Source organism: Equus caballus, chromosome 24, assembly GCF_041296265.1.
Source record: "Equus caballus isolate H_3958 breed thoroughbred chromosome 24, TB-T2T, whole genome shotgun sequence".
Taxonomy (NCBI): domain Eukaryota; kingdom Metazoa; phylum Chordata; class Mammalia; order Perissodactyla; family Equidae; genus Equus; species Equus caballus.
Window position 1 is genome coordinate 38969468 of NC_091707.1, and position 13432 is coordinate 38982899.

The 13432-nt window shown below is 42.5% G+C and overlaps 1 protein-coding gene across 2 annotated transcripts in view; it reads right to left on the minus strand.

Annotated features, from left to right (window-relative positions):
- STON2 (stonin 2) overlaps nt 1-13432 on the minus strand; it is a 138549-nt gene that overhangs the window by 97286 nt on the left and 27831 nt on the right. For both annotated transcript variants that reach the window (XM_023628206.2, XM_070249887.1), the window contains exons 2-3: nt 10889-11170; nt 8549-8797 (exon numbers count right to left, since the gene is read on the minus strand). In XM_023628206.2, coding sequence (XP_023483974.2) covers nt 8549-8797; nt 10889-10976 — 337 coding nt within the window. In that variant the 5' untranslated portion in view covers nt 10977-11170. The remainder of the gene's footprint in view (nt 1-8548; nt 8798-10888; nt 11171-13432) is intronic.

A 13432-nucleotide genomic window follows, 5' to 3' on the forward strand; every position in this document is an offset into this window, starting at 1 on the left:
CATGTCCTTTATTTATACTTTAATGTCTACCCACTACAGCTGTGTGGTTTTTTCCAATGCAGTAGACGTGTCCATCGTGAACACAAAAGGAATCTAGTTCCATTCTTCATTTTTGGCTCCACTGCTCTTTCATAGTTGGCAATACAAAGTAGCTGTCCCCAGGAGTGGTTCAGAGGAGCTCTTGCTCACCCAGCAGCCTTCATTGGTAACAGATTGCTCAACCGTTAGGGAACCTCAGCTTGGGGAAAGCAGGGACTGTGGCCAACTTTCTCATAATTGCACTCCCAGCACCAAAATATTTTTTGCATGAATGAACTAGTTAATTAATGCATGCTTGGGCAGTTTATTGTGTTGTGTGTCCCACACTGAGGGTAAGATAGGCCACAAGGTCCCCCCGGGTGAGCTAGCATACTCTCTGGAAGAAGAGAATATTGGAGTTTTAAAAAATATATATTTTAAGGTCCCTTTTAGATAACTGGAGAAAGTCATCTTCAAGAGCTCCCCTCCCCAGCCTCGCATGGCATGATGGTAGCTTCAAGTACAATAAAAATATAATGGACAGTTTTAAGTGTGCTTTTTAAGGCAGCCCCCAGTTAAAAATATAGATGTGTATTTATGTATGTATATGTATTATGTGTGCATATATAAAAACGTATATGTTATGCATATATGTCATGTGTGTATACATAAGCATATATGTTATGTCTGTGTGTATGCGTGTTTGTATCTGTGTGTATCTATGTAGTATATGTATGCATGTGTCTGTGTATATACATTGTGTGTATAACAATGGGAAGTCAAAAACTGATAATAGTCAGCTGATAAGAAAAGGGCATGATGGGGAAGAGGTTGACCTAGTTTCTTCGCCTATTTTGTTAAAAAAAAATGCACTTCACTGAAGAAGCCATCTTTCAAGTTCTACCTAACAGCTCATTAGCCTCATAAATGGGAGTCAGTCATTCTGCAATAGGTCTCACACACATCTTTCACCTTTTCATTCATTAACACAACAAATACTAAGTGGACACCTACCAAGTTCCACGCACCATATTCTGGGATAGAGAGTAAACGAGACAGACAACATCCCTTTCCTCTAGTGGGGAAGAGAAACAAGAAACAAACTAATAAATACATAACCTAACTTCAGGTAGAGACATGGGCTGTAAAGATATTTAAAGCAGAAAAAAGCTGTTGGAGAGGTAATGCTTGTGCAGTGCTCTGGGTGAAAAAGTAGGGGGAGAGCTCTAGGAGGCAAGGGAACAGCAAGAGCAGAAAACAATTTGTCGGGAACAGCAAGAGAGGCAGCGATCTGAGCAGAGTGGAGCCCAGTGGAGAGGAGTAGAGAGGCATCAGGCCCTAAGGAAGAAGAGCTCTGTTGAATTTCACGCCTGAGTACATCACCGTCTGAGACACATTCCAGAAAGGTCATTAATTACATTTAAAAGCAGAGAACAACTCAAGGTATTAAAAGAAAATAAGACCGCCTCTGTTGAGGAGGGAAATACATATGCATGCCCAATGCAGTAGACCTTGTCCACAAATTGGCCCAATGGTTGGGATCTTACTCCACCCCCACCCACTACTCACTCCCAGTAGCCAGGATGAAAAACATAACAGAAATTAACGACTGGGCTATTCTTCTTTGGGATTAAGTCTCTCAGCTGTCATCCCCGCCTCCCTCTGAAATGGCTGACATCATCTCTGGTCCTCCCCTAAACAAGTGGCTCTTTCTCTGGTCCCAGATAATTAGCTTCCCAGACACAATGGGAAGGCCTTAGCCCAAGCTGTTAGGGAAGACATTTGAAGCACAAGTGAATACCAGTGTTTTCCTTGGGCTGTGGGACAAATGTTCCGGAAACGAAAGTTTTTTTATGTTTGTAATTATGCATATCCTGCAGTATCTGCATAATGGGTCCAATTCAGCCTTGGGCTTGCTGCAAAATTGCCATGTCCATTGAGGAAGGTCAGTGCATAATATGACAAGTGAACAGGAAGCTTCATGCCAATAATAGTGCCTTAATTTTTTTTTTAATCTGGAGATGAACTTTGCTCTTTCAGGCAACTTGTCTGCATGCATTTGCAAACATGTTCTAAGTGCACGTGCGCGCACACACACACATAAAATGCACATACACGATATCAGCCTTTACTCTGACAGAATCTTTATAAAGATTTTAGGTGATAGGTAAGCTGACTGCTACATTCTTCCTGGTGCCTGGTGGAATTTTAAAGCCAAAGAAGGCAAAAATCCTAAATTAGGAAAACTCTGCAACTAGGGAAATGCAGGAACACTATTGCTAAAGGCGAATAAAACACCACGTGGGTTTAGGTTCATCTTCAAAAATATTTCTTTAAGAGAATGTAAAGATTCAATTTTGATTTGAACAGAAGCTTTTTTTTTTTTTTTAACACTTTATTTCTGCCCGTGGTTTAGTAGAATATCTATGCATTTCATTCAGGGTTCGGCCAACAAGTTTCAGTTAAATTTCTTGACCTTTTTTCCACCACATAACCCAGATCGATTATATGGAATCTTCAGGCCGGAGATGTGAATAGTATTTTGTGGCTAATTTAAGTCTTAAGTTTAAGTATTTGACAGTTAATATTCTAATAAAAATCTTTCTGGAGAGAATATTTATCAAGGTGTCCTGAGCCAAAAAGGTCTTTAAGTCAAAGAGAGATGAATTCCACATTTGACCTCCACCAAATTTCAGGGGTTTTCATGGAGGAAACAATTTTTATGAAAGATTCAAGGGGCATGATTTAAATGCCCTCTCACTCCTAGTATCCTCAGGTCCAAAGAACTGATGCCAGTTCTCTTTCCTATACATGTGGTTATAAAAGGGCTTTGTTACTCAATTGACTTTATTCATATTTTTCTGAGGGAGATCACGCATTTCCTTTTTCCCAGACCAACCACGATGGCACTTAGGCACTTCAAATCCTGCTCTAGTTGAAATCCCAAAGAAAGTTGTTCCCTTGATGGATTTAAGCATTTCTGGAGTTGCTTTCCCCACCAGCAGCTGCTCCTGGTTACCCAATCAACCTTGGTATGCTTCAGTGAACAATAAAATAGGTAGCCAGGTCACCAGAGTGGGGACTAACAACTCCCTGGCTTCTCTAAGCTCCCCAGTGCAGCTTCTGGCATTTACATGCCACAAAAATAAGAGATTTACCACTAATGACAGTCTCTTTGTCCCTTACTCCACCGTGCCTTCAGCCTCCTTGCATTTTAACTAAGGCAAACAGTACAATCCCCTTCCAGGCTGAAATCCAATGCTCTGTTGGCTTTATTCTTAGGTGGCACAGCTTAAAAGATAAATTCTTTTGTTTTTCGCTCTTCCTCTGCCAGAAAAACTGTGAAGAGTAGAGGAATGGGAACGGGGGAGGGAAGAGCTGTACCCCAGATAACATTTCTCTACCTAGCTGCTCCCTATGTACGTGTGCGCATGTGTGTGAACGTGCCTGTGAGTGTGTGTGTGTGCATGCTATCCTTTCTTTCCTAACTTCTCTCTGCAAGCCAGGATGTTAAGATGTCTAACAGCTGGCTAAGTAAAGCTCCACGTTTTGCTTCCAGAAATCCAGACTAGAAACAGCGCTGATCAGTCCCAATCACCCTTCTTTGTTGTTCTCTCATCTATTTCTTTTAGGCCAAGATCATGATCTTCTCATAAAAGCATATTCGTAGAGAGGCTGCATGAGACAGGTCTAAGACACACAGTTTGCTCTTTCTCCTGACACAAAGACATCTGATCAGAAAGTGTTGGGCATTTATGAGAAGCAAACAGGACATGGGGTATAAAATGGGAAGAAACTGAGAAAGAAATTCTAACTACATTATGGGAAAGAGTCAGTTTGCTCTGGTGATACTGATGTGACTGGGAAGATGGCTGAGGCCAAAAATCAGTTTCCATGGAAGCTTCTTTCTGGCTGACCTTCACGACCTGTATACATGGTGGCGTAAATGTAAAAAAGGTTATAAAGGGCTATCAACTTTGGAGGTAAAGCATAGTGGCTGGCAGGGAACATCTCCCTAATAAATGGCCTGCACTATTCCAGATGTTCCCCTAACCCAGAAGGACTCATTCTCAGCCTTATACAAATGGATCCATCTTAAGATTTTGGAAACTTCGTATATTAGTTAACCGTGGCTGTTGTAACAAATTACCACAAACTTAGTGGCTTAAAACAATAGAAATTTATTCTTCGCAGTTCTGGAAGCCAGGAGTCTGAAATCAAAATGACTGGGCTGAAATCGCTACGTCAGCAGGGCAGCGCTCCCTCCAGGGGCTCTAGGGGCGAATCTGTTCCTTGCATCATCCAGCTTCTTGGTGGCTACTGGCATTCCTTGGCTATAGGCTCATCACTCCAATCTTCAAGGCCAGTATCTTCAAATCCTTTTCAGTTCCATCTTCACATTGTCTTCTCTGTGTGAGCAAAATCTCTCTCTGCCTCCCTTTTATAAGGACACATGTGATTGGATTTGGGGCCCACCCAGATAATCCAGGATTATCTCCTATCTCAAAATCCTTAACTTAATCACGTCTGCAAAGACCCTTTCTCCAAATAAGATATTTACAGGCTCCAGGGACTAGGACCTGATGCCTTTGGGGGCCATTATTCGGCCTACCACACTAGGAAAACCTAGTATTACCAAAAGAATAGAGCAGGCAGCAGTGATTACAGGTGAAGCCTCACCCTGTCTCCATCACTGTGTGTATACTTGCGGCACACATCTTCTTATGTTGCTGTAATGCTGCAGTCACGTATATGATATTATTGACACAGCAGGTGTAGCTAAACCTTTTGGATTCAAATTAAAATCTGAGCTGCCCAACAGCTTCCAGAATGGAAAAACTGTCTGATTTGCGGGATGTCTGCATTTTCTGTGTTGAGAGGGCTGAGGTCTAGTTTCTCCTGCTCATCACTTGGGCTTAAGTCTAACAACCACTATTCCTTATTGCTAAACACACTTCATGCAAGGACGCCCATGAAGGAGTTGGCCTACGTGGGCGAGGTAGTTCGGGTAACAGGAATGTACCCTGCAGCCCTTTACTCAGTGGGTTCATTGACGGGTCAGATTGGGTACTGGCAAGAGAGGAAGGCCAGGGCCCTTGGATTTATTACCATTTTCTTTCCCCCGTGATGCTCTGCACAGTCCTCCATGGTTCTTGGGTCCCTGGGTTAGAAACACTGCCTGAGGTGGGGCTGGCCCTATACATGATTTACTCCTGCTTCTTGCCTGCACATTGGACCTCACGTCCACTGGGAACCAGCCCACAGGCTCCTCCTGAGGCAGAGAGCTCCATCTCCACAAGGCTGAGTTAAACTTCCATAAGCAAAAACGGATGGAATTATTAATGTTTGAGGAGTTTTCAAGCCAAAATTATGCTTTCATGCATTTGAAAGTTGTCATTTCTTGATTTGTTCTCTAGGAACATTAATCAATCCCATATCCTTAGTACAATGCAGGGCTGGAACTAGGGTGAGGCAAGTGAGGACTCAGCTTGGGTGCAAAATTTAAGGGGGTGCCAAAAAGCTCAGTAATTAAATATTTTAGGGGCCAGCCCCGTGGCCAAGCAGTTAAGTTTGTGCACTCCACTTTGGCGGCCCAGGGTTTTGCTGGTTCAGATCCTGAACACAGACATAGCACCATTCATCAGGCCATGCTGAGGCAGCGTCCCACATGCCACAACTAGAAGGACCCACAACTAAAAATATACAACTATGTACTGGGGGGCTTTGGGGAGAAAAAGGAAAAGATAAAATCTTAAAAAAACATAATAAAATAACATTTTAAATGCAACATTTAGAAAATACAAAACAGCAAACTATGGCCCATAGGCTAGCCACCTATTTTTATAAATAAAGTCTTACTGGAACCAGGACCAGGATAAGGCCAGGGAAGTGTGGCAGTCACGCAAGTGTTGGTGGATCTTGTCTTTAAAATACTGATGTTTCGTTCAAGAACTTTTTGCATTGTTTTGACTTTTTAAAATAATTCTTCAATAATTTTGATTTTTAAATTGATTTTTCGTAATTAAAAAAAATTTTAAACCCAATTTTTTTCAAGATTACCATTTTTCTTTAAGACAACCACTCCACTTTGGTATGGAGCCGAAGTGCTTTATACTTATTTCCCAATTCATCTCAGAGAATAATTAAAAAGACGTAGTTAAGAATGAAGATTTAATAAAATTAATAATCTTTACTACTTCATCAAGGCTATTAATTGACTTTTTTTTACTAGGAGTACACGGTGGCCAGAAGTTTTCCTTGTCATTACTTTTGTACCATCAGTGCAAATGCCAATACAGTAAAAAAGGCAAAAAAATCTTAGAATTATTATGAAAATAATTTTGACCCCACGGATCCCTTGAGAAGGTCCTAGAAAACCCCAAAGATCTACAGACCACACTCTGAGAACTGCTGCCTTAAATGACAAGGTTTTAACCACTTAAGGTTAAAACTACTAAAGGCCAAAACCATTATCAGTAACAAGCTAAGATCCTCAGTCAGATGGGGGCCATATAATGACGACTACCCCAAAGTCAGTTTTGCAAATATAAGTAGTGAAGAGTTAAAGCAAATTGACCCATCCGTCATATAAATAGTTCTGAGCAATCAGGAATTCTTTGAGGCTCAAGGTATGAAAAAGATGTAAAAAGAATCTGCATGCCATGCATATAATCAATAATCTGAAGGCACGGCCTTTAGGCAACTAAGCGGAGAAATACCACTCTACCCACACCCTCCTCCCGTGCCTCCTAGGAATGAGGGAGTGGAGGAAACCACAGCAGGAGCAGGAAAAGCAAGGCAAATGTACCACAGAGCTTCCCTACGCTGTTCCAAGGTCCTGGGGCCCCTGCCTGGTGTTAAAGCTTTCTATTGATTAAAAACGTTTGAAAAACAAAGGAATTGCTTTTAAAAATGAAAACTAGCTGGGTCCGACCTGGTGGCACAGCGGTTAAGTGCGCACCGCTTATCAAGCCATGCTGTGATAAGCGTCCTACATATAAAGTAGGGGAAGATGGACACAGATGTTAGCTCAGGGCCAGTCTTCCTCAGAAAAAAAGAGGAAGATTGGCAGATGCTAGCTCAGGGCTAATCTTCCTTGGGAAAAAAAAAGAAAAAGAAAACTAGCAAAACATTTAACCCACCAACAGAAAAACATATCAACCTTGCTTTTTGCTAGTAGGTGTCTGTGGTAGAAAAAATAACGCCCCTGCAAAGATGTCCATGTTCTAATCCCCAGAACCTGTGAATATGTCACCTTCTGTGGCAAAAGAGACTTTGCAGATGTGATTAAGTCAAGGACCTTGAGACAGGGAAACTATTCTGGATTATCCTTGTGGGCCCAATGTAATCACAAGGTTCCTTAAAAATGGAAGAGGGAGGGCTGGCCCATGGCCTAGTGATTAAGTTTGGTGCACTCTGCATCAGCGGCCTGGGTTTGGTTCCCAGCTGTGGACCTACACCACTTGTCAGTGGCCATGCTGTTGCGCTGCCCCACATACAAAATAGAGGAAGACTGGCACAGATGTCAGCCCAGGGCTAATCTTCCTCAGCAAAAAATCAAAACAAAACAAAAATGGAAGACGGGGGCAGAAGAAGTCAGTCAGAGGAAGATGTGATTATAGAAGAAAGGCACAGATAGATGCAACATTGCTGGCTTTGGAGGCAGAGGAAGGGGCCACATGCCAAGGAATGTGGGTGGCCTCTAGGAGCTGGAAAGGGCAAGGAAACAGATTCTCCTCTAGAGAGTCCTGAAAGGAATGCAGCCCTGGCAACACCTTGATTTTAGCCCAGTGACAGCCATGTCGGACTTCTGAACTACAGAATTATAAGATAACAAAGTTGTGTTCTTTAAGCCACTAAGTCTGTGGTAATTTGTCACAGCAACAAAAACTAATTAGAAAACTAATACAGTCCCAAAGCTTATCCAGTCACCCTAAGTATGCTTCAGTGCACAATAACATAAGTAGCCAGGTCACCAGGGTGGGGACTAACAACTCCTCTGGCTTCCCTAAGATCCCCAGGGCAGCTTTTGACCATTCAGCTGCTACAAGTAAGAGACTCACCATTAATGACAGTCCCACCCCTGCAGATGTGGATTCAAGAGGTCTGGGACACAGGAATATCCATGTTTAACCAGTGACTCTATTAGAGATGCTTGGTGGTCTACACTTTGAGAGAGATTCTTTTCCACTTGTAAGGAGCTTGCAATTTAGGTGCTGAGTAAATATAATTCCAATCCGTAATAGAGAGATTAATATGCATACTTTTAAAGACAGGTAAACAGCCAGGGACAAGAGCTAGAAATGGTCCAGAACACATAAATCCTTCCATATGCTTATGTTAACAAAAACTAGTTGTAGAATTAATCCAGATGAGCTCTCCGCCTGCTTTCTCCTGCACAGCTAATGCTCCAAGCAGGGCTCTGGAGCAGGTCAGATGAATGCTGGCAGCCCTGCAGACCTCCCATGGAAAAGCACCCCTGGTGAGCAGAGACTTAGCCGAACCCTTCTCAACCTCCCACCTGTCCCACCTGTTTCTTTATGAGGTGGTGACGTGCTGGCCCAGGGTGTGTCATCTTCAAATTGAACCCAGTTGCTGATGGCGGAGGCCAGGTCTGGCGCGGGCTGCTCAGGACTCCCAGGAGGGGAGGCTGCTTCAGAGATGAGGCCCATCTTCTCAGAGGAGTCCTGAGAGCCTCCATCCACCACGTGGTTCTCCCCAGAGGAGCTCTCGGACTGATCTGAGGAAGACAGTCCTGGAAGGTGCTCTTCAGTGGCCCCTGAAACAGATACCAGACACCACCATTACATCACGCAAGGAAGGCCACTCTTCTCAACTGTCTCATGGAGGCAAAAATGAAAGATGGGCAAGGCGGGAAACGTGACTCACCAAGACAGTAGGTGAGGGCAAAGAAACAGCCATCACCATCTGTCTCTACACTAAACGGGTGTTTTCCTAAAAATATGTAGACACTATAACCTCAGCATGTCCACAGTCAGTATCCAGGCAGGCTGAGACTGGGAGTCTTATTCACTATTCTTATCCCAGCATCTACGCCAGTGCTTGGGGCTCACAAACTAAAATGCCTTCAGAAGCCAAGAAACAAATATAACTGAGTTGAATGGGACAAGGAAAAGGCAATAGGGACTGGTAGAGACTGGGGCTGAACAGGAGAGTTTCTGTCTAGACTAAAGACATTCAAATTCAAACTTCAAACTCTGTGCAGTCCAAACTACCCACATCTGCAGGCTGCCGTGCAAACCCTGCACTAACGACCAGCTGAACGTGGCACACTCTTTCGCTAGCTTTGCATCATTTTATTGGTCCTGGAACATTTAACAGCCTTCAAGAAACTTTTTTATAAAAAAGAACTATATCCTGATGGTGGCGGCAGTTACACAGATCTATACATGTGTTAAAATTCATCAACCGCACACCAGAAATTGTCAATTTTACTGTTTGAAAACTTTAAAAAAATCAAAGTACTAATATGAAACTCCTTTCTCCCATCACTAGCCAAACTAACTGGTCTACCTGCAGGTGATAAAGCCTGTGGACTAGCACTGTGCAAAAAGAAATGAAAGGGGGGGCCGGCCCGATGGGTCAGTGGTTAAGTGCGCACGTTCCACTTCGGTGGCCCAGGGTTCACTGGTTCGGATCCCGGGTGCGGACATGGCACTGCTTGACAAACCATGCTGTGGCAGGTGTCCCACATATAAAGTAGAGGAAGATGGGCACGGATGTTAGCTCAGGGCCAGTCTACCTCAGCAAAAAGAGGAGGACTGGCAGCAGATGTTAGCTCAGGGCTAATCTTCCTCAAAAAAATAATTAAATAAAAGAACTAAAAGGGAAGTCACATATGTAATTTTTCTAATAGTCACATTAAAAAAATAAAAAGAGGTGAAACTACTTTTAACAATACATATTTCAACTCAGTATGTTGAAAACTTACAATTCCAACATGTAATTAATATAAAAATTGTTAATGAAATATTTAACTTTTACTAGGTCTTTGAAATTCAGTGTGGTATTTTGCACTTAAAGCTCATCTCAATTCTGACTAGCCACATTTCAAGGACTCAATAGCCACATGGCTGCCATATTGGACAGCACACCTGTCAACTCACACTTTCCAGGTGCTGTAAATGAAGCTGGGCTGACTTCCGCTGGCAGAGGCAGATGCAGTAGAACAGAACCAGCTGACATGGCTCAGCAACTGTCTCCCATGTCCTACCTCGACCTTCATCCCTGAGCACCAGTTCCTTAGAAGTCAATTTGGCCATCTTCATCATGATCACGGATGACAATTACTGAGCTCCTTCCATGTGCCAGTCACTGTTGTAAGCACTTTACATCTGTTATTCATTTAATCCTCACAACCACTGTTAGGTAGGTTCTGCGATTACCCCTATCGCACAGATAAACTACTGCACGGAGAAGTTAAATAAATCATCTACCCAAGGGCACATCACTCATCTGTGCTGGAGCCAGGATCTGAGCCCGTGAAATCCAGCTCTAGAGCCTGCTTACTCTGCACAACTACGCTTTAAAAGTGGAGAAAATCGAAACTGCTGTCGGAGTAACAACTACAAAGGCTGAGTGTAAAGTACTTGGTAAGTACCAAGTCTATGCTCCTTGGAAGAAAGCAGCCAATACTTTTGGCGTTTCCAGGTCCTTGTTTGGGACCCTAAGGTTCCTAAGATGCTTCGTCCAGGTTTCTAAGCAGAAGAATCTGCACTTCAGGAAAGTGAGAAACTGGCTCTCTTTTACATATTAAGAACCCACCCAAAGAATGATCAAGCAGAAGCCATAACAAGCAGGCGTGGTTCTCTGCCAATCTCTTCACTTAGGAAATGAAAGCACTCCTTACCCTCAGAAGAGACAGGAAAGAGTGGCTCCTCATTGAAGGAGACCCACTCTGACTGGTGGGTAGCGATCACATGGTCCAAGGTCGTCATGCTAAGAAGGCGCTGGTCATCTTCACACTTGCTGGCCTCAGGCAGACCCCAGAGTAATGCCTGGGGTGGGGTGAGCGTACAGTAGTACAGTAGACTTGGGCCTGGGGTCTGTTATGGGGGTCTTGCAGAGGGCAGCTCTCAGAATGTTGACAGATCAGCCCTTCCCGCCTTTGGTTAATCAGCCAAGCAGAAATCTGTTTAAAAAAATAGTAAAAATTAAAAAGGATAACCATTGTATTATACCCAATCCACACAGGTCTAGGGCTCTCAACACCGCCCACGAGGAGGTCTGAGTGGTTTCCAACTGGCCTTACTTCTTTCTGTCCTTGTCTTGCCCTCACTTCTCGTATGGAAATATCCGCCTTGAGCATCAAGGTTTCTGCATATGCCTTGTGTGTGTAAATAATCACACAAATTTTAGCAATTAGATTCCCAAATTACCTCAAGTATTTTGGAAATACTTTTATCTATAATATAATGCCGTCAATGTAAAGCAAATATTAAAACTTTGCAAAGTACTTTCACTTTCTTTTCCCAGATGGTGAAAGAAAAGCATGTTCTTTCCTATTAAATCAGTGCAGTTTCTTGCCTTAGGCAGGTAGCTCTTTGCAAGCCTGATTTAAATCTTTGGCAGAAACCCAACTATCTCCAGATGGTATCTCCAAGCATGGTTTACCAATCAGGAAAAGTAGAAATGGAGTCATCTTGTTCATTTGGAGTAAGGGGGTTGGGAATATTTGCTTTAGTGAAAAATGTGAGTTAAAGAAAGATATTTTCAATGTAGGCCAATTTGAATTAGTAAATAAAAGTCTAGCCTTTACTCCCATTGCAATTATGTTCCAGGTATACAGAAGGATACTTCATAGACTTATAATCTTATTTGTACTATTTATAACTTGAATCTAGCTGTTGATCGTATACTGAATTAATAAAATCTGAATTAATGCAAAATTAATGTGTTTCCACAAAAGAGCTACTATCCACCTCACACAATACCAGTTCTTATTCACTGAATACTCACAATATTCACTTTAGTCTAGAACAATTTAATTCATAGCCTGCTAACTGGTGCACAAGAAAAGGAAAATGTTGAGGAAATTTTGCTACAGGTTATTATCTGCAGTAAATAATCTTTGCTGGGGAAAATCAGAATAGAAACATTTAATTGCTTTTGCTTTTTTCGTAATTAAAACAATCAGTTTTGCTGTACAATACTTCCTAAAAACAACAGTTTGTATATAATTTATAATTTTCAGAAACATATTTTCATATCATACTTCATTTGATTCAATAGCCATTTTAGTTGGATAAGACAGATTTTATATAATTCTTTTACAGATGAAGAAATCTGGGCTGAGAGAAGTTAAGTGACTTATCCAACACTTTTTTATTTCCAGGCCCTTGTTTGGTGCCCTAAGGTTCCTAAGATGTTTCCTCCAGGCTTCTAAGTGGAAGAATTGACACATCCCAGGACAGTGACAAATGGACTCTTTTTCTTCCAAAATAAGATCCCACCCAAAGAATGATCAAGTAGAGGCCACAGTAAGCATGTGTGTTAGATGCACCAAGCTAGGAAGTGATAGATATAACCCTTGAACCTAGGTCTTCCGATGCCAACACACTCTAAACTTTGGGTCACAGCCACAAAAAGTACTAGAGAATATATACAGACTATCACCCAACTATGTACTACACAAACATCAATTACAATGGAACCATAATGAAATCATCTGTGAAACTCCCCATGTGGAAATCTCCAGGGCATCCAAGCTGTACAGAGAATGCAACGCCTAGAAATCTCTCTTCCAAGTCTCTCTCCTAAGATTCTCACCAACAATGGGACCAGACGTGTGCAAACAGCCTGCAGAGTGCAATGCCCAGAAACCAGATCGCACCAGAGAACCACATAGAGCCCACAGACCCAAAGAGCTGATGCCCGCAGGCTTCTCCCATAAAGCCTTTCTCAAGCCTCATCAAGTGTTAGTGTCGCTCATTGTGGTAATGGCTGCAGGCCAAGAGAAGACAGTAAAATTGAAGAGTTGGATTCTCCTCTTTCAACAACAGCAGCATATAAACCAGGTCCAACAACAATAGCAAAAAAGCCAGAATACAAGTCCATGTGCTGACACACGCAGTGTCACAGCTCAATGGGGAAAACATCCTGCTGATCCCGTGATGATGAATCCAGCGAAATTCATGGATGAGTGTGGGTGAGGGAAGAGACAGGGGAGGAAGGGAAGGAAAAGGGCAAATGGGGAAAATACCTAGAAATTTTAGAGCTCAAAGGTTTTAAGGACCACTAGTCCAGCTCTCAAGTTTTACAGATGAGAAAACTGAGGCCCAAGGAAATCAGGCATAGCAACAGAGATGGAAAGCACGGGCCCCAGAGTTGGACTGTCCACATTAGAGTCTTGTATAGTCTTTAAGCCTAAGTTAACCCCTGCACAGCAAGAATA